The sequence below is a fragment of the Salvelinus alpinus genome, chromosome 32, assembly GCF_045679555.1.
Source record: "Salvelinus alpinus chromosome 32, SLU_Salpinus.1, whole genome shotgun sequence".
NCBI lineage: Eukaryota > Metazoa > Chordata > Actinopteri > Salmoniformes > Salmonidae > Salvelinus > Salvelinus alpinus.
In genome coordinates this window covers 3617518-3640332 of record NC_092117.1, presented here as the reverse complement: position 1 = coordinate 3640332, position 22815 = coordinate 3617518, and the positions used below count along the sequence as shown (strand labels likewise).

Below are 22815 nucleotides of genomic sequence, written 5' to 3'. Positions count from 1 at the left end.
TTTGGATTTACTAGATTCCACCACCACTTTACTTCTCTTATTTCCTTTTGCATTCGCCACTGTAATCCAATTCTTCTCACTCTCATCTCCACTCGACACACCATCTGATTCAAACATAACATCCACTTCTGACATTTTCTCGGGAGGAGTTCTCCTCGTACTCGACCCTCTCCATCTTTGGAGGATGCGGCTTTCAAAGATTTGGCCTTTATTGGTTGACCTGTCACCTGTCATGATATATTGCTTGTTTGTTTTTTTGCTGTTGAAGCACTTTCAGATGCTATGAAAAGCGAAATAGAAATGCCATTATTATTATTATTATATTTACTGATCACAAAAATAATGCAGTGACTCTCCTTGTCCCCCAGCAGCCGAATCGAATGCTCTGCACCGTATTGTGATGTTTTATTGATAACGACCACATGGCTTGAGCAGAGGCTGCGCTCATAACAACTGAAAACTTGGAATACCAAGTTGGAAACTTGGGCCTCTTTCTAGAGCTCCGACTTTCTGACCTGAAGATCACTGACGTCATGATTTGACCTTGTTTTTTTACAAGTTCCCAGCTGTTTTGAAAGCACTAAGAGGGAGGATAAACGTGAAAAACCTATCCCACACTTGATCCTGCCCACTCGGCACTAGCCTCCCATTGGAAACTACAGGATGTGGTCTATCTTGGGTTAGTTAAAAAAAATCTTTGATATTACTTAATGTACTGTAAGGCCAAACCAATTCCCCCAGAGAGATGGCTAAAGTGGATCCTGAGTACGAATCAAGCAGCCCGTCGAACAAAGTTGACTGGACAACTGCAGTGTCAAAAACTGGAACAAATAGGAAATAGTCTAAAATTGGAGTGGAGGATACGTGTATGAATGATAATGAATCGTTCCTTGTTAGGATGCGTTTGTTGAGTAAGGATGCATATGTGGGAGACCCGTTTGAGGTGTTGAAAATGGTGAAGTGTGCACTGGGAAAGGTTGAGTCTTTCAGAGGGTCTTATTTTGATTAATTGTATTCCTGAAGAACAAGAGGAAGACTGCAGTGAGCCTCAAAAGAATCCGGACAACAAAAGTATTGTGCTTTGAACTTCAGAGCAGGGCACCCATCAAAAGGAGTCATCTCAGGGGTGACGATGGATGTTCAGGTTGAATACCTGAAAATAATTCCTGGTGTGGTTGGTACCCAGCGTCTGACCCGTTGAGGGTGAATGGAGAAAAATAAGAAAATCTGTTGGTCCTGTTGTTTTTTTAAATAAATAGCACCTACCTACGCATGTGAAGCTTGGTTATGTAAGATACGCTGTAAGAGCTTTCGTCGCCAAACCGCTGCAGTGTAAAAAGAAGTAAAGATTTGGCCATGTTTCAAGTGTGTGCAGACAGAGTATACTGAAGAACAATGTGTAGAAGGACGACAGTGTTGCAATCGTGGTAAGCATCATGATCCCGAGTTTCTGGAGTGCCTTCTAAGGGTGAAGGATATTGAGGTGGCAAAAGTTAGAGCGATCAATCGAATCTCCTATGCGGTTGCAATTAAAAGAGTTGAGAAAACAAGTGAAGCTAGTGAAGATACGATTCCAGTCTCGATTCCAACTGTACAATTCCAGTCTCAAAGAAGTCAGATAAACTGGACATTATTGTGGCTGTGGCGGAAAGGTTCGGGAGATTTAAGGATTATACATCTGAAGACTTGTGTGTACTGGCGATGTGTACTGGTCCCGGAAGACGGCGTGCCCTCCCAGGCTCCCATTGAGCCTGTGTAGGGATCAGATCTGATTTCTTTTTAACAGAAAAGTTGTTTTATTTTATTTTTGGTTGTTTGGTAGTTTTTGGTAGTTTGTTCCACTGTGGGGGGAATCCTGTTTTCATCCCGCACACTAGGTTGCGGGATGTACACTAAAGTCAAAGATTTTTAGAACTATGGCTGTGTTCAAATACCCATACTAACATACTTAATGAGTATATACTACATACTATTACTTCATTTTAGTATACTGTAAACAAATGGTCTCCTTTCAGTAGAGCATACTAGCCCTATGCCTGTCTACCGGAAGTTGATGCTGTTGCTATGCAACCTCTCCCCAGATTGTTAGTGTAACAATTAACTAGCTAGACATTTTGCGATTTCGAATGTGTTTGTAAATTTTATCTGGAGTGCCAGAGTGCGCTCTGGTCGTTTGAAAATTCAGAGCGTTGTCAGATTGTCTGTTAGTAAATTCTGAGCGTTTCCCTCTCGAAGCATTCAGAGCGCACTCTGGACTCTCTGGCAGAGGAGCAGAGTTACTGGCTAGATACTTCCAGACACAAAGGAGAGAACACCTCACTCTGACCATTTTACTCACACTAGCAGAGCTGGTTAGGCTGTTTTCATGTTATCCAGAGCATTGGTGACTAACTGTGCTGCTGGCAACAATTTAATTACGCTTTCACCAGCCATATCAAATCAAAACAAATTGTATTAGTCACATGCGCCGAATACAACAGGTGTAGTAGACCTTACAGTAAAATAGACCTTACTTACAAGCCCCTAACCAACAATGCAGTTTAAAAAATATGAATAAGAATAAGAAATAAAAGTAACAAGTAGTTAAAGAGCAGCAGTAAAATAACAATAGCGAGACTATATACAGGGGGTACCATACAGAGTCAATGTGCCGGGGCACCGGTTAGTCAAGGTAATTGAGGTAATATGTACATGTAGGTCGAGTTATTAAAGTGACTATGCATAGATAATAACAGAGAGTAGCAGCGGTGTAAAAGAGGGCGGGCAATGCAAATAGTCTGGGTAGCCATTTCATTAGATGTTCAGGAGTCTTATGGCTTGGGGGTAGAAGCTGTTTAGAAGCCTCTTGGACCTAGACTTGGCGCTCTGGTTACCTCTTGCCGTGCGGTAGCAGAGAGAACAGTCTATGACTAGGGTGGCTGGAGTCTTTGATCATTTTTAGGGCCTTCCTCTGACACCGCCTGGTATAGAGGTCCTGGATGGCAGGTATTTTGGGCCAAGTGATGTACTGGGCCATACGCATTACCCTCTGTATTGCCTTGCGATCGGATGGTGCAGCTGTAGAACCTTTTGAAAATCTGAGAACCCATGCAAAATATTTTCAGTCTCCTGGAGGGGAAGAGGTTTTGTCGTGCCCTCTTCACGAGTGTCTTGGTTTGCTTGGACCATGTTCGTTTTTTGGTGATGTGGACACAACGGCACTTTCAACCTACTCCACTACAGCCCCGTCGATGAGAATGGGGGCGTGCTCAGTCCTCCTTTTCCTGTAGTCCACAATCATCTCCTTTGTCTTAATCACGTTGAGAGAGAGGTTCTTGTCCTTGCAGCACACGACCAGATCTCTGACCTCCTTCCTAAAGGCTGTCTCGTCATTGTAGGTGATCACTGTTGTGTCATCTGCAAACTTAATGATGGTGTTGGAGTCGTGTCTGGCCGTACAGTTATGAGTGAACAGGGAGTACAGGAGGGGACTGAGCACGCACCCCTGAGGGGCCCCTGTGTTGAGGATCAGCTTGGTGATCTACCTACCCTTCAGGCCCGTCAGGAAGTCCAGGATCCAGTTGCAGAGGGTGGTGTTTAGTCCCAGGGTCCTTAGCTTATTGATGGGCTTTGAGGGCACTATGGTGTTGAATGCTCAGCAGGTGTTGAGCATTAGTAAATTCATCAGTTATTCTGCGCTTTGGCACACTAATAAGAGAGTGCTCTGAAATCGGAGTAGATAGCTAAGAGCGAATTTATGTCCATTGAGAACGCACAACAACTTTAGCACTTAGCTAAGAATGACGTGAATAGTCAAGTCAATAAACATTGGATAGTTTATTTTATTTTATTTAACCAGGCAAGTCAGTTAAGAACAAATTCTTATTTACAATGACGGCCTACCCCTAATGGGACTCCCAATCACGGCCGGATGTGATACAGTCTGGATTCGAACCAGGGACTGTAGTGATGCCTCTTGCACTGAGATGCAGTGCCTTAGTGGCGTAGCAGTCTATTAGATAGCAAGCATATAGTTAATATACTGGCAAGTAAGATGTATTAGTAGCCAACTAACGTTAGGTAGCTAGCTAACATACCTACTGCTGTAATGATATAATATGCGGTTTGTACACTTAATGTGTAGCATAACTTATTTGAAAAGTTATTACTTTATTACATTGCTCAACATTTTCTTAATATTTGTCATAATTAGTTAAAACAATACATTTGTATCCCCTCTTGTGGGACTTTTGCCATTTTCTTCAAATCTGATAACGTTGTGAAGCCACGCCCATTTTCTGAACATTTGCATTATGTGCCCTACGAGCACGGAAATAGTGTCCCTGCTTGTATACTTCGTATTTTGGCCAATGTAGTACGACATCCGGGAACTTTTGGCATACTAACTCTATTCATACTATTACCATTAAGCATACTACATGCTCAATTACGTCACGAATAGTACGGTTTGTGCGGTTAGAATGAGTATTCGAACACAGCTTATCTGTGGGTAAAGTGCGCGAACGCCAATATACAGAAGAAGAATAACCCATGCTCCGCCCAGCAAACTGGTGAAAACAAAATATGACGTAATTTTACCCGCACGCAAAGCCTGCTGGGAGCATACGCGTTTCCAGAGGACATTTTGGATTTAAAGGGACTGGTCCAGCTGTTAGTCTCAGCTCTCGGTGAGTCCAAGTTCGATATTAATTTTATTTTTCTTAACGTCAACGTGTGACTGCCATAAACGTATATTATTAGAATAAGTCATGTCACTCCGTTATTGTGTTTTGCTGGTGATTTACAGTTTATTCTCAATAAAAAGGTTGTGGTGTCAGTCTAGCCTGATAATGCTAGCAAACATTCATTAGATAGCTTTCTCTGAACTGGCGTGAAGCATTTCGCATTGTTTTTGTAGCAACCAATTTTATCGCATTAGGTATGTACTAGTAGCTACCTATAATCTTCATGGATAAAATAGGCTGCTAAGTGGTATAACCAAAGATTTAGTCATTGTTCAAGCTGTGGAATAACTACTACAGCTACGATTGGAAGTGACTTTTTCGTAGCAGGTAAGAACTTACGCAGCAGGTTAAGATAATGAACCTAGCTAACTAGGTGAATTAGGCTAAGGTTAGGAAAAGGGTTAGCGAAAATGCTCTCCTAACCTGATACGAAAAGTCACTACCAGCCGTAGCTGTACTCAATCAATGCCCCGTTCAAAACAACTGGGAACTTGAATATCTCCGACTTAAGTGATTTGAACGGTTATCCAACTCGAACTCGGACCTCTTTCTAGAGCTCCGACATCAAGATAAAGGACGTCATTATTTGACCTTGTATTTTTCCGAGTTGCCTGTTGGATAACCGTTCTCTGTTCCCTGAACGCAGCTAGTAGTTGTGACTAGTGCCACCTATACATATTTTTTCCTCATTATGTCATCACTTTCTAAACCAAGAGATGCAGCATCACAATACTTCCAGGAATGGTTGTGATTCAGGCTAAAGCCATGTTCACGTTGGCAGTTTGAAGTGACTCCAAATCTATTTATTTGCATATTCGAATTTGTTCTTTTTCCTGCACATCCAAAAAGCACATGGAGTTGTATATTTCAAGCCACATTTCATTATCACGTGCGCTGAATACAACAGTAGACCTTACCATGAAATGCTTACTTACAAGTCTTTAACCAACAATGCCAGTTTAAGAAAATATTTACTAAATAAACAAACAAAGTTACACAAAATAACAATGCTGAGGCTATATACAGGGGTACCGGTACCGAGCCAATGTTTGGGGGTACAGGTTAGTCGGTAATTTGTACATGTAGGTAGGGGTAAAGGGACTATGCAAAGATAATAAACAGCGAGTAGCAGCAGTGTAACATTTTTGTATTAATTGGTTAAGCAGTTGTCGGTGATCAGGCCTACCACCGTTGTCGTCAGCAAACTAAATGATGGTGTTGGAGTTGTGCTTGCCCACACAGTCGTGGGTGAACAGAGGGGACTAAGCACGCACCCCTGAGGGGCCCCAGTGTTGAGGAGTAGCGTGGTAGATGTGTTGTTGCCTACACTTACAACCTGTGGACAGCCTGTCAGGAAGTTCAGGATCCAGTTGCAGAGGGAGGTGCTTAGTCCCAGGGTCCTTCGCTTAGTGATGAGCTTAGTGGGCGCTATGGTGTTGAACGCTGAGCTGTAGTCAATGAACAGCATTCTCACATGGGTGTTCCTTTTGTCCAGGTGGGAAAGGGCAGTGGGGAGAGCGATTGAGATTGTGTCATCTGTTGGTATGCAAATTGGATTGGGTCTAGGGTTTCCGGGATGATGGTGTTGATGTGAGCCATGACCAGCCTTTCAAAGCACTTCAAGGCTACTGACGTGAGTGCTACGGGGCGGTAGTCACTTAGGCAGGTTACATTCTCTTTCTTGTGCACAGGGACTATGGTGGTCTGCTTGAAACATGCAGGTATTAGACTCGGTTAGGGAGAGGTTGAACATGTCAGTGAAGACACTGTATTAGACTAAGCATAGGTGATTTGATGTTGAAATGGTGCTGGAATAGTGGAGGCAGCTCCTGTTTCCTTTGCGATTTACGGTAACTCTCTGTGTTTCTAAATCAATAGTTTAGTGGTCCGAAAATGTTAGGAACATTAACTTGCTTGACCATGCTGTAGGTATTGTAACTGTCTGTTACTGTACATGCACTATGCTTTGTGTACTTCACTGGACCGAGGTTGTTATCCAGTTTTGTGATAAAACAAAGGTGTGGTTGAATTTATTCGGCCACTGTCTTATTGCGTCGGCCTTTAGACCTATATATCACGGGTCACAAGGCATATGACTTTAAAGGTTATAGAGCAAACAATGTAGTTATCACAGCACATCGGTTGTAATATGGCTTTTTGTTGGAGGGGGGGTTAATGGTAATAGCACTGCTACTGCCCATTACCAAATGAATCTAGCTAACTAGTTTTAAGGGTAAGGCGTTATGACATAACATTCGGCATTAGCCTTCACCCAAATAGTCTCACAGTATTTGCCTGTCTTCATATCTGTGCATATGAAGCCAACCATCACTATATTGTAAACGAACAATACGTGTACAGAGAAGCCAACAAATATGCTGTGCCATCTGATTTGCTGCACATCTGGCTCGCTTTAGCAATACACTTAACTCTTTTGATATTTTATCTGTGAGGCCACTGTCTGCCCTACAGACTACAGAGAGCACAATGTCTACCAGCCTACCTCAAACAGACCCCATCAAACCTTCCCTAAAGCGGTCTGGCAGGGGCTTATAGGGCAGATTATTGAATTGGAGCTGTATCATGGGCACTTCCCTCTCAGCTGTCCCATGTCCTGCCACACCCTCCCAGTTGGCTGACGTTTCTTTGTGTCTGGTACCACTGGGGAGGAAGAGATGTGTGTGTGCAGTAAACAGGAAGATTTAATGATCTACTGGTGTTCAGCAGCCAGAGCAAGCGGACAGGAAATGCTTCTCTGGAGAGATGGTACAGAGGTCTTGGTTTCAGTCAAACTGGCTTGTTTTTGCAGTGCTACTGTTCTCTCTTTTTATTGTTGTAACAAATGGTCATTTTCAGAGTAAGCTCATAGCCTATTGATGTTTTGGCTATATCATGGGTGGTGAGTTAGTTCAAAGCCGAGATGTCAGGCTAAAGCGTACCACACCCAAACAGCAGGTTGACATGTATTGTCATTAATCTTGCCCTGGAGGCAGCTTTGCGAAGTGGTCACTAGCTGGATCAGCCAGCCACAATATCATAAAGTAAGATTTTAAACCTAACCTTAACCAAACTGCTAACCCTAATGCCTCACCTTAAATTAAGACTGAAAAGCACATTTTTAGTTTTCATACATTTTTACGATATAGCCAATTTTTACTTTGTAGCCGGCCCATCTGGCGGAAATCGCTCAGTTCTGCCTCCAGGGCAAGATTCAAGACAGACATCAACCTGCACCCAAACACTCACTATCAACTAAAAGTTTATTAGTTGTTATCGCAGGTGCAGCGGAATGCTTGTGTTTCTAGCTCCAACAGTGCAGTAATACCTAGCAATACACACAATCCAAAATGGTAAAGTAAATAAATATAACAAATTTATAAAGTATTAGAATGAGCAATGTTGGTCTGGAATATACGGTACCAGTCAAGTTTGGTCTCGCCTACTCATTCCAGAGTTTCTTTTTACTATTTTTCTACATTGTAGAATAATAGTGAAGACATCAAAACTATGAAATAAAACATGGACTCATGTAGTAACCCAAAAAAGTGTTAAACAAATCACAAATATATTTGATATTCTTCAAATAGCCACCGTTTGCCTTGACAGCTTTGCACATTCTTGGCATTCTCTCAACCAGCTTCATGAGGTAGTCACCTGGAATGCATTTCAATTAACAGGTGTGCCTTGTTAATTTGTGGAATTTCTTTCCTTCTTAATGTGTTTGAGCCAATCAGTTGTGATAAGGTAGGGGTGGTATACATTAGATAGTCCTATTTGGTAAAAGACCAAGTCCATATTATGGCACAAACAGCTCAAATAAGCGAAGAGAAACGACAGTTCATTATTTTAAGATATGAAGGTCAGTCATTCCGGAAAATTTCAAGTTTCTTCAAGTGTAGTCACAAAAACCATCAAGTGCTATGATGAAAATGACTCTCATGAGGACTGCCACAGGAAAGGAAGACCCAGAGTTACCTCTGTCTGCGGAGGACAAGTTCATTAGAGTTACCAGCCTCAGAAATGGACAATTAACTGCACCTCAGATTGCAGCCCAAATAAATGCTTCAGAGTTCAAGTAACATACACATCTCAACATTTTCTTTATCACCTTTATTTAAACAGGTAGGCTAGTTGAGAACAAGTTCTCATTTGCAACTGCGACCTGGCCAAGATAAAGCAAAGCAGTTCAGGGGAGACTGCGTGAATCAGGCCTTCATGGTCAAATTTCTGCGAAGAAACCACTACTAAAGGACATCAATAAGATGAAGAGATACGAGCAATGGACATTAGACCGGTGAAATCTGTCCTTTGGTCTGATGAGTCCAAATGTGAGATTTTTGTTTCCAACCGCCGTGCCTTTGTGAGACGCAGAGTAGGTGAACGGATGATCTCTGCATGTTTGGTTCCCGCCATGGAGCACGGAGGAGGTGGTGTGGTGGTTCTTTGCTGGTGACACTGTCAGTGATTTATTTAGAATTCAAGGCAAATTAACCAGCATGGCTACCACAGAATTCTGCAGCGGGACTCCATATAAGCCAGTGATTTTTAATGCTATATTTATATTAAATGTAGCAATTATATGACAAGAGAACAACATTTCCACTCCTTTCATTATCAATAATAAAATGTTGCCCATATTATTGATGCATTATGTCAAACTATAATAACCAAAATAGCACTGCTACTAGCTTTATTTTGAAAATACTGTGATTGAAGAAAAATTGTAGTTAGCCTACTGTAGCCTAGGCTAAGTGTTTGTGTATTCTTTGTGGCCTGAATGTCTGTTTTTGTTAAATAGCCTGCATTATGTCTGCATGAACTTACTCCACCTGGATAATGCTATGCGAATGTGAACTGGCAAACGTGCCCAAACCTGTGCGTGCAGAGTCCCAATATTGCTCGTGTTTTGTGCATGGTGGTGGCTGCAGAGCAGAGGCAGTGTCTGCTCTCTTGATCAGAACAGCTCCCTCTCCCCTCCCCCTACCCCCACCTGACCTGCTCCTCTGTGAGGGTGGGGCTCCACACTCTGATGCCTGCTCCGTAACCACATGCTGAGGCTGGCTGTTCTCAGTCAGTGGGAAGGTCACAGTCCTGCAGGCACAGAGCTCTCCCATCCTCTCCACCACAGACACACACTCCTTCCTTTCTATCCCTGCCCTGCCTAGCTGTTTCCATTCATTCAGTGATTCTCTTCCCTCATCCCAAGGAGTCTCACTCAGTCTCTTTCTGTTTGGATTAACCTTTGTCTTTCTGTGATGCTGTTGCTACGGTGACTGTGCTCGGGGTGTATTGCTGGTGACGGAGTCATTATTTCATCAGCCTCTCCCCGTGCCGAGTGATTGAGGATCTGATCATCTGTTGCCGAAACGGAGGTTGGTTTTCTGGTCCACTGAGTTGGCTTTATTTCAACGTCGGTACATATTATCGGTACAGGGACTTAATAGATTGTGTTTAGTGCCGGTGTTTAGGAATCACTCTCAGACCAGGACATTTTGGTATGAGGTTTCTTATGAAACACATTTTCTCAGCGTTTTTAAATGGTTTTCGCTGCGTCTGGTTATTTTTCTGCTGGAATGTTTAGATGTGGGCCTTTCTACGTCGTCCATGTCAAGTTAACTAAAAACACTGGGGAGATGTTTTAGATGTTTTGATAACCGTATGTCTGGTTAGTGTCATGTCTAGCAAAATACTGCCAACATGTCATTTAGCCTAGTATTTTGCCTGAAGAATGTTCTGATGGAAATTATACTCATTGATTTTCTTCTCTGTGATTAGAGGTTATATATCGGTAAAGTTTGTTCCTAGGTTAGATGTAAGCATCAGGATAATTACGTAGGACTTGATTCATCTTACCTTTCTTCTACAATGTAGCTACTTTGCTTGAACTGCTTGGATATCATCATCATTAGCACATGGGCCACCATCTCCCACTTTTCTTATCCCATCTGCTTATTAACAGAACTAGTAAATCTTTAGCCTACATATGGGCAGGAGTAGGCTATCATGCAGGGTCCTGCGGTGTGGTGTTACTAACGAGCATCGCTTTCTCATTAGGAGTGGCGCGTGATAGCCTGTGTTTTTGCTTATAGGTGTTAGCATGTCTAAGCATGCCCGCAGACTATTGTAGTAGCTACTGTACTGTGCAAACCTCATTGCCTCGGATAAACCTACAATGGAATTCCTTGGCACACTGATAGGGGATTACAGACCTGCTCTGACTTGAGGGTGTCATTTTATATAACAATGGCTAACTGTGCACATGGACTAACATCTTCCGCAGTTAACACCTTACAAAGCAACTGTTTTTGATTATGCAGAGGTTGTTGATTCTGCTCTTCACACGTCTTTCGTGTCACCCTGGGTGATGGAGACACACTTCCCCCCCCAAAAAATTGCGCTTAGAACAGAGCACTCCAACCCTGTTTCTGGAGAGTTATCCTCCTGTAAGTGTTCTCTCCACGCTAATCTAGTGCAACTTGATTCTAATAATTAGCTTTTTGATAAGCTGACTCAGTTTGTTTCAACCCCAGTTGTAACTAACCTTACAGGAGGGTAGCTCTCGAGGAACAGGGTGGAGAGCCCTGCACTAGAGCCTACTTTACCATAATCACTGGAGACCCTCTGGTGCTGGTATGGAAAAAGGTCATGAACGCTAGCTTGCTTGCATCTATTACACCACCTAGTACCTGGTAATCAATGGTAATGACTAGGTCACATTGTAAACAAAAAAAATAAACCCCCCCCCCAAAAAACACTTGTTTGGAAGGAATATAGCCTAGGCCTAGAAATGTATTCTGGTATGTGATTGTCTAATGCTTACCCTACTACACCATCCACTTCCCCCCCCCCCCCCTAACGCAGGTTGGCATTTATTGCGATGACTCCAGTACTGGAGGCAGCACTGCAGTGTGGTCACTAGCTGGTACAGCCACAAAGTCATAACATCTGATTTTAAACCTAACCTAACCACAGTGCTATGCCTAATGCCTAACCCTAACCTTAAATGATCATGTTTTCATACATGTTTATAGTATAGGCAATTTTGACTTTGCAACTGGCTGATCTAACAGTAATCACTCAGTTCTGCTTCCTGGGAAATACTCATGACAAACTTCAACTTGCCTCCCAAACTCATTTTTTTGTTGGTTATTTTGCATTTTAAATGGTTGGATTCTAGAGGAGTCCTTACATACCAGTAAGAATTCTGTTTGAGCTTTCACTGCTCTTGATGATCTGATACCCATTTACTGGGGTAGCTAGAAGTCCTTGATAGAGTAATAATACCTCAAGGGGTTTTGTTCTTGCACTGTTGCACAGTGATACCTTACCGCTTGAGGAGCTTGAAACAATAGCTCACGCCTTTTTTGTTGTTGTCTGAGACCCTGGTTAGTCTGTCACTGCGGTGAGCCTCTGAGGCTTGTATCCTTTTATCCATAGCAGTGGCACTCCACTGCGTCTCACAGTGGGAGTTTATTACCCCCAACAGTCTGATTTGTGAATGTGTTTTCATCGTTTGAGCTCAAATAGCATAGAAATATTAGCTTGGGCAAGTAGAAGCTTTGAGCACCACATCAACCAGAAACATCGCCGTAGCTTCTGTGGCACTGCTGTTTCGTGTTTGTAATACCTTTTTATTTTATTTTTTTCAGTGCAACCTTGGTGAGAGGCTTGTAATATTCTCTCACTCTATCCAGGGTTTCTCTAAATCCCCCTTCTCCTCCGCTCACTGGATTAAAGTTTGTGTTTGCGCGTGTGCGTGTTAGCAGTTGATTTCAAAATCTACCCTAATCGTTTGGCTCCTCCTGGCTTAGTTTGACTGTAATTTTCTGTTCAGGTAGAAATTTGTCATATAGCCTAGGCCTAAGCAAGGGGAATTATACAGTCATTTTGTTTGTAAAGCAAGATAAGGCCTATAGACTACTAGCCTATGCAAAGTTATTGTTCGCACACAGCCACATCCTTCTCTGCCACTGACGTTTTGACCTTCGATAAGAAGTCAAACTACTGGAGTCCAGCCCACCCACTGGGGAGTCAGGCCCACCAAATCACATTGCGCAACAACAACAAAAAGTTATTTTTTTTATGTTCTACTTGTCACTGTTCCAAATGGGACATGTATTTATTTTTACCTAAACACCATCAGAATTCATAGCCGTGCACTGAAATGACATTCAGATTAACTTTAATGACATTCACTCTCAGGGGATGGGTGGCCAAAAATAAACTGAAAGCCACACCCCCAACAAGCCACAAATATGACTGCATTAAGGCATATGTTACTGCCCTTCTTTGGCTATATGCACCATGCCACTGCCTACTTCATTTGTTCACTTAGCAAACACAACTGCTCATAATCCATTGCCTTTATCACCGTCAACACACACCTATAATTGAACTTTAATTAGCTTTAAAACGGCACCCTTTTCTCTCAGCTTCATGGCAAAATGTTTAGAATTGCATGAGATTAGCTATAAAACTGCAAATGTGTCTCTTTGCTCAATGGCAAAGTGTGTAGAAGTCAGCTGTTCTGGCTATGCTACTGCTGGAGTCACCTGGTATTTCATTAGTCTACAGGATTAGCCTGTAGTTGCAAAGAAGCAGGTTTTGCAGGTTTCTTGTCTTGAAAGTAAACACACATTGATGTAAGCCACCACGCTCTTTTTGTACATTTTGTAGGCAATTCCAGTACTCCTAAAAACATGTTTCTTCTTGTCTGCTGACTGGCTTCATTTTGAGACTTTAATTTTTTTCCCCCTGTTCATTCATGGCCCTTCTGAGAAACACTATGTACACAAAAGTATGTGGACACCCCTTTAAATTAGTGGATTCGGCTATTTCAGTCACAACTGTTGCTGACAGGTGTATAAAGTCCAGCACAGAGCCCTGACTTCAACTGCATCAAACACCTCTTGTAGCTGAATGGAAGTAAGTTCCCACAGAAATGTTCCAACATCTAGTGGAAATCCTTCCCAGAAGAGTGGAGGCTGGAATAGCAGCAAAGGGGGACCAACTCCATATTAATGTCCATGATTTCGGGAATGAGATGTTTGACAAGCAGGTGACCACATACTTTTGGTTATGTAGTGTATGTCTAGACAGTGTCCTCTCGTTGCAATTTAACTGCATTAAACCCTTTACAATGAAGATCTGTGAAGTTATTTGGATTTTTACAAATTATCTTTGAAAGACAGGGTCCTGACAAAGGGATGTTTCTTTTTTTGCTGAAAGAGCTATATATATATATATATATATATATACTGCTCAAAAAAATAAAGGGAACACTTAAACAACACAATGTAACTCCAAGTCAATCGCACTTCTGTGAAATCAAACTGTCCACTTAGGAAGCAACACTGATTGGCAATAAATTTCACATGCTGTTGTGCAAATGGAATAGACAAAAGGTGGAAATTATAGGCAATTAGCAAGACACCCCCAATAAAGGAGTGGTTCTGCAGGTGGTGAACACAGACCACTTCTCAGTTCCTATGCTTCCTTGCTGATGTTTTGGTCACTTTTGAATGCTGGCGGTGCTTTCACTCTAGTGGTAGCATGAGACGGAGTCTACAACCCACACAAGTGGCTCAGGTAGTGCAGCTCATCCAGGATGGCACATCAATGCGAGCTGTGGCAAGAAGGTTTGCTGTGTCTGTCAGCGTAATGTCCAGAGCGTGGAGGCGCTACCAGGAGACAGGCCAGTACATCAGGAGACGTGGAGGAGGCCGTAGGAGGGCAACAACCCAGCAGCAGGACCGCTACCTCCGCCTTTGTGCAAGGAGGAGCACTGCCAGAGCCCTGCAAATGACCTCCAGCAGGCCACAAATGTGCAGATTACCGATTGTTATGAGAACTTGAAATCGGCCCTAATTAATCAGCCATGCCGATTTAATTGGTCAACCTCTAATCTGTGTGCCCTCAGTCCACAGCCGGGCAACTGCAGCCCTGTCCTGCTCTGAACCTGGTGTTTTGGGATTGGCCCAAAGCGTTCCCGCCTGCCAGCCTATCCACTAGAATTTGCCTATCCACTAGAATTCTCCTATCCCATTCTCCCCCACGGCTGTTCATCAGGGAAAGCAGGTCTATGGACAAGTTCACCTTCCACATACTGTAGTGTACATGAAGTCTATATTATAGGAATAAGAGCAGCTGAGAAGTAAACAAGGCCAGTGTAACAGCCTACAGGCCTATAGTTTGTAAATCATTTTTGTCTTGTCTGTTTTTGCATGCAATTTTCTTAATTGTTTTGCCGTTGTGGTTATCTGTGATAAGGCTGGGTCTAACATTCTTCTATCAAGGCCACACAGAACAGTGAGTAATGTTTTGCATAGGCTACTCATTAAAGCTGCAGTAGTGACTCACTTTGAGCAGTTAGTAGCCTAGCCTAATCCGAGTACATTTGTTAGTCATGGCATAATTTTAACAGCCCCATACAAGTAATGACCCATCTCACTGATGAAGTCTCTGAATCCTTTCATCTCTTCTTGTATGTCCAGAAAATCTGTTAATTTGTCAGTCGCGCATCCTCAGTCTTATGCTTACTGTGTCATGACTGGAGCAGAGAGATGACATCGTGCCTGCCTGTCACTGTGAAGGGCGGGTTCACTGAGCCACTGAGCTGTAGATGGATGTTTTGTGTTCATGTTTTTTTAAATCTACATTGAACAAAAATGTAAACGCTACATGCAACAATTTCAAATGTTTTACTGAGTTACAATTCATATAAGGAAATCGGTCAATTGAAGTAAATTAATTAGGCCTTAATCTATGGATTTCACATGACTGGGAATACAGATATGCATCGGTTGGTCACAGATAGCTTTAAAAGAAAAAAAGAGAACCAGTCATTATCTGGTGTGACCATTTGCCTCATGCAGCGCAACACATCTCTTTCGCATAGGTTAGATCAGGCTGTCGATTGTGGCCTGTGTAATATTCTCCCACTCTTCAGTGACTGTGAGAAGTTGCTGGATATTGGCGGGAACGGGAACATGCTGTTGTACACGTCAATCCAGAGCATCCCAAACATGCTCAATGGGTGACATGTCTGAGTATGCAGGCCATGGAAGAACTGGGATATTTTCAGCTTCCAGGAATTGTGTACAGATCTTTGCGACATGGGGCCGTGCATTATCATGCTGAAACATGAGGGGATGGCGGTGGATCTTGTTACGGGATATCTTGTCCATTCAAATTGCCATTGAAAAATGCAATTTTGTTCATTGTACTTAGCTTATGCCTGTCCATACCATAACCCCACCATGGGGCACTCTGTTCACAACATTGACATCACTGCCGAACTGCAGTCAGGTCAAGACCTTGGTGAGGACAACGAGCATGCAGATGAGCTTCCCTGAGATGGTTTCTGATAGTTTGTGCAGAAATTCTTCGGTTGTGAAAACCCTCATTTTCATCAGCTGTCCAGGTAGCTGGATGTGGCTTATGGTAGATAAATGAACATAACATTATCTGTCAACAGCTCTAGTGGACAGTCCTGCAGTCAGCATGCCAATTACATGCTCCCTCAACTTGATACATCTGTGGTATTGTGTCGTGTGACACAACTGCACATTTTAGTGTCCTATTATCCCCAGCACAAGGTGCACCTGTGTAATCATGCTGTTTGTCAGATTGTTGATATGCCACACTTGTCAGGTGGATGGATTATCTTGGCAAAGGAGAAATGCTCACTAACAGGGATGTAAACAATTCTGTGCAAAGAAGTTGAGAGAAGCTTTTTGTCCGTAAGGAACATTAATGGGCTCTTTTTATTTCCGCTCATGAAACACGGGAACAACACTTAATATGTGGTGTTTTTATATTTTTGTTCAGTATAGATTTGACAGTACCCAGCTCCACTCCTGTCATACCTGACTGACACTGACTGCTGAGACAGTGCGCACTGATCAGTAGTGTGAAGATTGAATCCGTTGTAATTGAGGCCAGAGGTTGAGGCTTTAAAACGTTGACATGGATAGCATGGGACGTGAAGGAGGTGCTGTGCTTTGGCTCTGGAACTTCAATCAAGTCAAACCCTCTCCCGTCTCTCTCTGGATAGGGACTGTAAGCCTTATGCGGGGCGTACACTACCCCGCTTTCAAAATCCTAACATCGCCGAGCCTCTCAATTTAAACAACCGTCTTTCCTGTCGTTTTTTTGTCCTGCCAATGTAGTGGTGCGCACATTAAAACAATGTTGTACAGACGGGGGTCACTTAATACAAGATTCTTCACCTGGTCGTGAGAATTCTCGATGCCATGCTGTCTCGCGAAAACACGGTGATTTAGATTGAACTTCAGAGATGTAACGATTTGACGCTTTGGTTAAAGGCAAGTCCGAACACATAGTAGTCATCACTCCTGTTCAAGAGTCTACACATTCTGGGTGATGCGATACAACTTCATCATATTTGGGTTCTTCTCTGGCGTGCTCTCATTAGCTATTGCTCATCAAAGTTCTCAACTTGCAGTTGCACATCTCATACTACAAGATTATTGCAGATTTTGTGCCGATGTTGTTTAATTTTTCATCTAACATGTTATTAAAATATTGGGACGTCTGGGGAGGCTCAGACGGGATTGGTAGCCCTCAGATTGTGTCTCTGACCTCCTCGCATTAAACGAGTGTCGGTGACGTCCGTGTGCCCCGAGTGGCAACGTCATGGGGATTTTGGCGCTGGATCTCAAACTTCTCTGCGACAGCTAAATCGGGGCCATAATTATGTATTGTACGCCCGGCTTAATAGGCTCTGTGTAAATAAACTCTGCTGTGTTGGAATACTAATCAAATGTGTTGTTTACTTGTCTTCTAATATGCCCTGCAATAATTGCCCCACTGGGATGCATAGTTTTATTTAATTGACATTTCCTTTCACCTGACATTGAATGGGCCCATCTACCTTGCAACCAAGTTTTCTTTAAATTTGGAAAGTTATGGGAATTTTGCAACCATAGAGAGAGGTAGATATATATCTCCTCTCTTCCAAGACATTAACCCACCCTTGTCCTCCTCTGTTTCCCCCCTTCCTCTCCCCCAGGTCCCCCTTACGGTAGACTAGACGATGTCCACGATGGTGTACCCAAGGGAAGAGAAGCTGGAGAAGCTGTCCCAGGAGGAGATAATCTCCAACACTAAGCTGGTGATCCAGGGCCTGGAGGCACTGAAGAATGAGCACAACTCCATCCTGCACAGCCTGCTGGAGACCATCAAGTGCCTGAAGAAAGATGAGGCTAACCTGGTGCACGAGAAGTCCAGCCTTCTGCGCAAGTCTGTGGAGATGATCGAGCTGGGCCTTGGAGAAGCACAGGTATGTGAGCTGAGGGAGGAGCTGAGTAGTTTGGTCACACGTCTATTTAATGCTGTCTTCAAAATGTATTTGGTGTTAAAATTACCATTGGCTAGAGGTAGACAGTATAACAGATCTGGGATCAGATTCTCTGCAAATGACTCAAGTTGGTTGCTGCTTTAACTTCTGAGGGTATTTATATTTCACAGCAACTTAACCTACAGTATATTAGACCAAGCTTAGGAAATCAGTCATCATGATTCACCCTTAACACAGCTAGTTGTCTGTTAGGGTCTCTGTCTTTCACAAGGCTCTCTCTGCCATTGCCCTGTTCTCTTACCTCTAATGCTATTTCTCCATCTGAGGAACCAGGGAGATCTAAGATGAAAGCGGACTGAAGAGAACCATGGACAGCTACTGATGTGCAGTGGTCTGATAACCTCCTCCCCTCTTCTCCTCAGGTGATGATGGCCCTGTCCAACCACTTAAACGCGGTGGAGTCTGAAAAGCAGAAGCTGCGAGCCCAGGTGCGTCGGCTGTGCCAGGAGAACCAGTGGCTGAGGGACGAGCTGGCCAACACCCAGCAGAAGCTGCAGAAGAGCGAGCAGAGCGTGGCACAGCTGGAGGAGGAGAAGAAGCACCTGGAGTTCATGAACCAGCTCAAGAAGTACGACGAGGACGTCTCTCCCTCTGTGAGTTAACAAATTTGTGGATTCACGTATGCACGTACAATACCAGTCAAAAGTTTGGACAAACCTACTCATTCAAGAGTTTTTCTTTATTTTTACATTGTAGAATAATAGTAGGCATAAACTATGAGATCATGTAGTAACCAAAAAAGTGTTAAACAAATCAAAATATGTCTTATATTTGAGATTCTTCAAAGTAGCCACTCTTGACAGCTTTGCAGACTCTTGGCATTATCTCAACCAGCTTCATGACGTAGTCACCTTGAATGCATTTCAATTAACAGGTGTGCCTTAAGTTAATTTGTGGAAATTAATGCGTTTGAGCCAATCAGTTGTGTTGTTACAAGGTAGGGGTGGTAAACAGAAGATAGCCCCACTTGGTAAAAGACCAAGTCCATATTATGGCAAGAACACTTCAAACAAGCAAAGAGAAATGACAGTACGTCATTACTTTAAGACATGAAGGTCAGTTAATGAGGAACATTAAGAACTTTGAAGGTTGCTTCAAGTGCACTCACATCAGCGCTATGATGAAACTGGCTCTCATGAGGACCGCCACAGGAAAGGAAGACCCAGAGTTACCTCTGCTGCGGAGGATAAGTTCATTAGAGTTACCAGCCTCAGAAAATGCAGCCCAAATAAAGTAAGACACATCTCAACATCAGCTGTTCATAGGAGACTGTGTGGCCTTTATGGTTGAATTGCTGCAAAGAAACCACTACTAAAGGACACCAATAAGAATAAGAGACTTGCTTGGGCCAAGAAACACGAGCAATGGACATTAGACCGGTGGAAATTTAGAGATTTTTGGTTCCAAAAGCAGTGTGTTTGTGAGATGCAGAGTAGGTGAAAGGATTATCTCCACTGGTGGTTCCCACCGTGAAGCATGGAAGAGGTGTGATGGTGTGGGAGTGCTTTTCTGGTGACACTAAGTTATTTAGAATTCAAGGCCCACTTAACCAGCATGGCTACTACATCATTCTGCAGCGATACGCCATCCCATCTGATTTGCGCTTAGTGGGACTATCATTTGTTTTTCATTAGGACAATGACCCAAAACACACCTTCATGTTGTGTAAGGGCTATTTGGCCAAGAAGGAGAGTGATGGAGTGCTGCATCAGATGAGCTGGCCTCCACAATCACCCGACCCCAACCCAATTGAGATGGTTTGGGATGAGTTGGACCGCAGAGTGAAGGAAAAGCAGCCGACAAGTGCTCCGCATATGTGGGAACTCATTCAAGAGTGTTGGAAAAGCATTCCAGGTGAAGCTGTGTGTGAGAATGCCAAGAGTGTGCAAGGCTGTCATCAAGGCAGAGTGGCTACTCTGAAGAATCTAAAATCTATTTTGATTTGTTAACACTTTCTGGCTACTACATGAGTGCGTGTTGTTTCATAGTTTTGATGTCTTCACTATTATTATACAATGTAGAAAATAGTAAAAATAAAGAAAAACCCTTGTAGGTTTGCAACTTTTGACTGGGACTGTGTGTATGTATGTATAATAAATAAATAAATATATATATACAGTTGAAGTCGGAAGTTTACATACACCGTAGCCAAATATATTTAAACTCAGTTTTTCACAATTCCTGACATTTAATCCTAGTATAAATCCCCTCTTAGGTCAGTTAGGATCACTGCTTTATTTTAAGAATGTAAAATGTCAGAATAATAGTGTAGAGTGATTTATTACAGCTTTCATTTCTTTCATCACATTCCCAGTGGGTCAGAAGTTTACATGCACTCAATTAGTATTTGGTAGCATTGCCTTTAAATTATTTAACTTGGGTCAAACGTTTTGGGAAGCATTCCACAAACTTCCCACAATAAGTTGGGTGAATTTTGGCCCATTCCTCCTGACAGAGCTGGTGTAACCGAGACAGTTTTGTAGGCTTCCTACAAAAAAGCACACGCTTTTTTAGTTCTGCCCACAAATTTTCTATAGGTATGAGGTCAGGGCTTTGTGATGGCCACTCCAATACCTTGACTTTTGTCCTTTTATCACAACTTTGGAAGTATGCTTGGGGTCATTGTCCATTTGGAAGACTCAATTGCGACCAAGCTTTAACTTCTTGACTGATGTCTTGAGATGTTGCTTCTATGTATCCATGTACTTTTCCCTCATCTATTTTCTGAAGTGCACCAGTCCCTCCTGCAGCAAAGCACCCCCACAACATGATGCTGCCACCACTGTGCTTCACGGTTGGGATGGTGTTCTTCGGCTTACAAGCCTCCCCCTTTTTCCTCCAAACATAACGATGGTCATTATAGCCAAACAGTTCTATTTTTGTTTCATCAGACCAGAGGACATTTCTCCAAAAAGTACGGTCTTTGTCCCCATGTGCAGTTGCAAACTGTAGTTTGGCCTTTTTTATGGTAGTTTTGGAGCAGTGGCTTCTTCCTTGCTGAGCGGTCTATCAGGTTATGTCGATAACTGTGGATATATACTTTTGTACCTGTTTCCTCCAGCATTTTCAAGGTCCTTTGCTGTTCTGGAATTGATTTTCACTTTTCAAACCAAAGTACGTTCATCTCTAAGAGACCAAACGCGTCTCCTTCCTGAGCGGTATGACGGCTGCATGGTCCCATGGTGTTTATACTTGCGTACTATTGTTCGTACAGATGAACGTGGTACCTTCAGGCATTTGGAAATCGCTCCCAAGGATGAACCAGACTTGTCTACAATTCTTTTTTGAGGTCTTGGCTGATTTCTTTTGATTTTCCCATGATGTCAAGCAAAGAGGCAGAGTTTGAAGGTAGGCCTTGAAATATATCCACAGGTACACCTCCAATTGACTCAAATTATGTCAATTAGCCTATCAGAAGCTTCTAAACCCATGACATCATTTTCTGGAATTTTCCAAGCTGTTTAAAGGCACAGTCAACTTAGTGTATGTAAACTTCTGAACCACTGGAATTGTGATACAGTGAATTATAAGTGAGATTATCTGTAAACAATTGTTGGAAAAATTACTTGTGTCATGCAAAAAGTAGATGTCCTAACCGACTTGACAAAACTATAGTTTGTTAACAAGAAATTTGTGGAGTGGTTGAAAAACGAGTTTTATTGACTCCAACCTAGGTGTATGTAAACATCTATATACACACACACACAGGTTATGGTGTGAGATTAATGCAACTATCACGTCTTTACCGGGAAGGGGAAATGACCTGCATGGCCTTCCTGGAAAGTGATTGGTCAGGGCCTCATTGATCCAGTGGTTGGAATGAAACCCCCCTGGGCCATGTTAACTAGGGCATGCAAATTGTTTTGCAACGAAAAATAATGTTTCTTATTGGACAAGTCTAGGTTGTCGCTCCCCTTTTCAGCCCTTTTTATCTCTGTTTAATGCATAATGAAAATGACTCTGACAGTATTCGTGGGTCTGTTTTAGAAGGGTGCAATGTTACACAACATTCAGATAGAAATGCATTTTGTAGGACAGATATGATTTTCTGTCATATAGAATTGGCCATTGTCAGGTTGATTCGTTACATTTATATCTGCAACGTTGTCACTGAATGTCATTGAATGTACCCGACTTTCTCCTCAGTCAGTCACAAGCTGTAATGGCCCAAGCAATGACTAAGCTTAACTAAGCAGCAGGACCTGTTCCAGATTAAACTCCTCTGGGACCACAACCCTCACCCTGCTATTTATTTTAAGGTCTTTGAAAATGTTTAAATGCATATGGATGTGCAATTTTCCACGTAGGGTTCTTGAAGGACGCTGACAATATAGAATTTAAAATATCTCCTGGGTCGTGTCTTTAGTTCATAAAACGTAACTGAATTTTGAAAAGGAACCAAATGGTTCAGGTTTTTCCCCCCACTGGTCTTGAGATGATTATGAACGAAAAAATATCTCTGGTTTTCAGAATATGTACTGATAACATTTCAGTGAATGCAAGAATTTTCCAACATGGCTGGTAAAGAAACCGCCTGCCAGCTGCTCAGCAGACATGCCTCAGAACTGGCATTCTGTCATGCGTTCAGGACGCAGCTGTTTAGATTATTAGATGAATACGCTTGTCATTCTCGGATTTTAATATTTTAGCGGTCAGGGGTGCTGGGCTGGCCCACAAGTGTGAAGTAGCACAAGCTTAGACCAAGGTGGA

The 22815-nt window shown here is 42.7% G+C and overlaps 1 protein-coding gene across 9 annotated transcripts in view; it reads left to right on the top strand.

Moving 5' to 3' along the window:
• Nucleotides 1-4351: 4351 nt before the first annotated feature.
• Nucleotides 4352-22815, top strand: part of LOC139562492 (kinesin light chain 1-like) — a 42678-nt gene continuing 24214 nt past the window's right edge. For 2 of the 9 annotated variants that reach the window (XM_071380223.1, XM_071380218.1), the window contains exons 1-3: nt 4354-4667; nt 17758-18027; nt 18468-18698. In XM_071380223.1, coding sequence (XP_071236324.1) covers nt 17782-18027; nt 18468-18698 — 477 coding nt within the window. In that variant the 5' untranslated portion in view covers nt 4354-4667; nt 17758-17781. Of the gene's footprint in view, nt 4668-9795; nt 10097-17757; nt 18028-18467; nt 18699-22815 lie in introns of those variants that run through there. The other 7 variants (XM_071380226.1, XM_071380225.1, XM_071380220.1 and 4 more) reach the window with 6 other exon arrangements.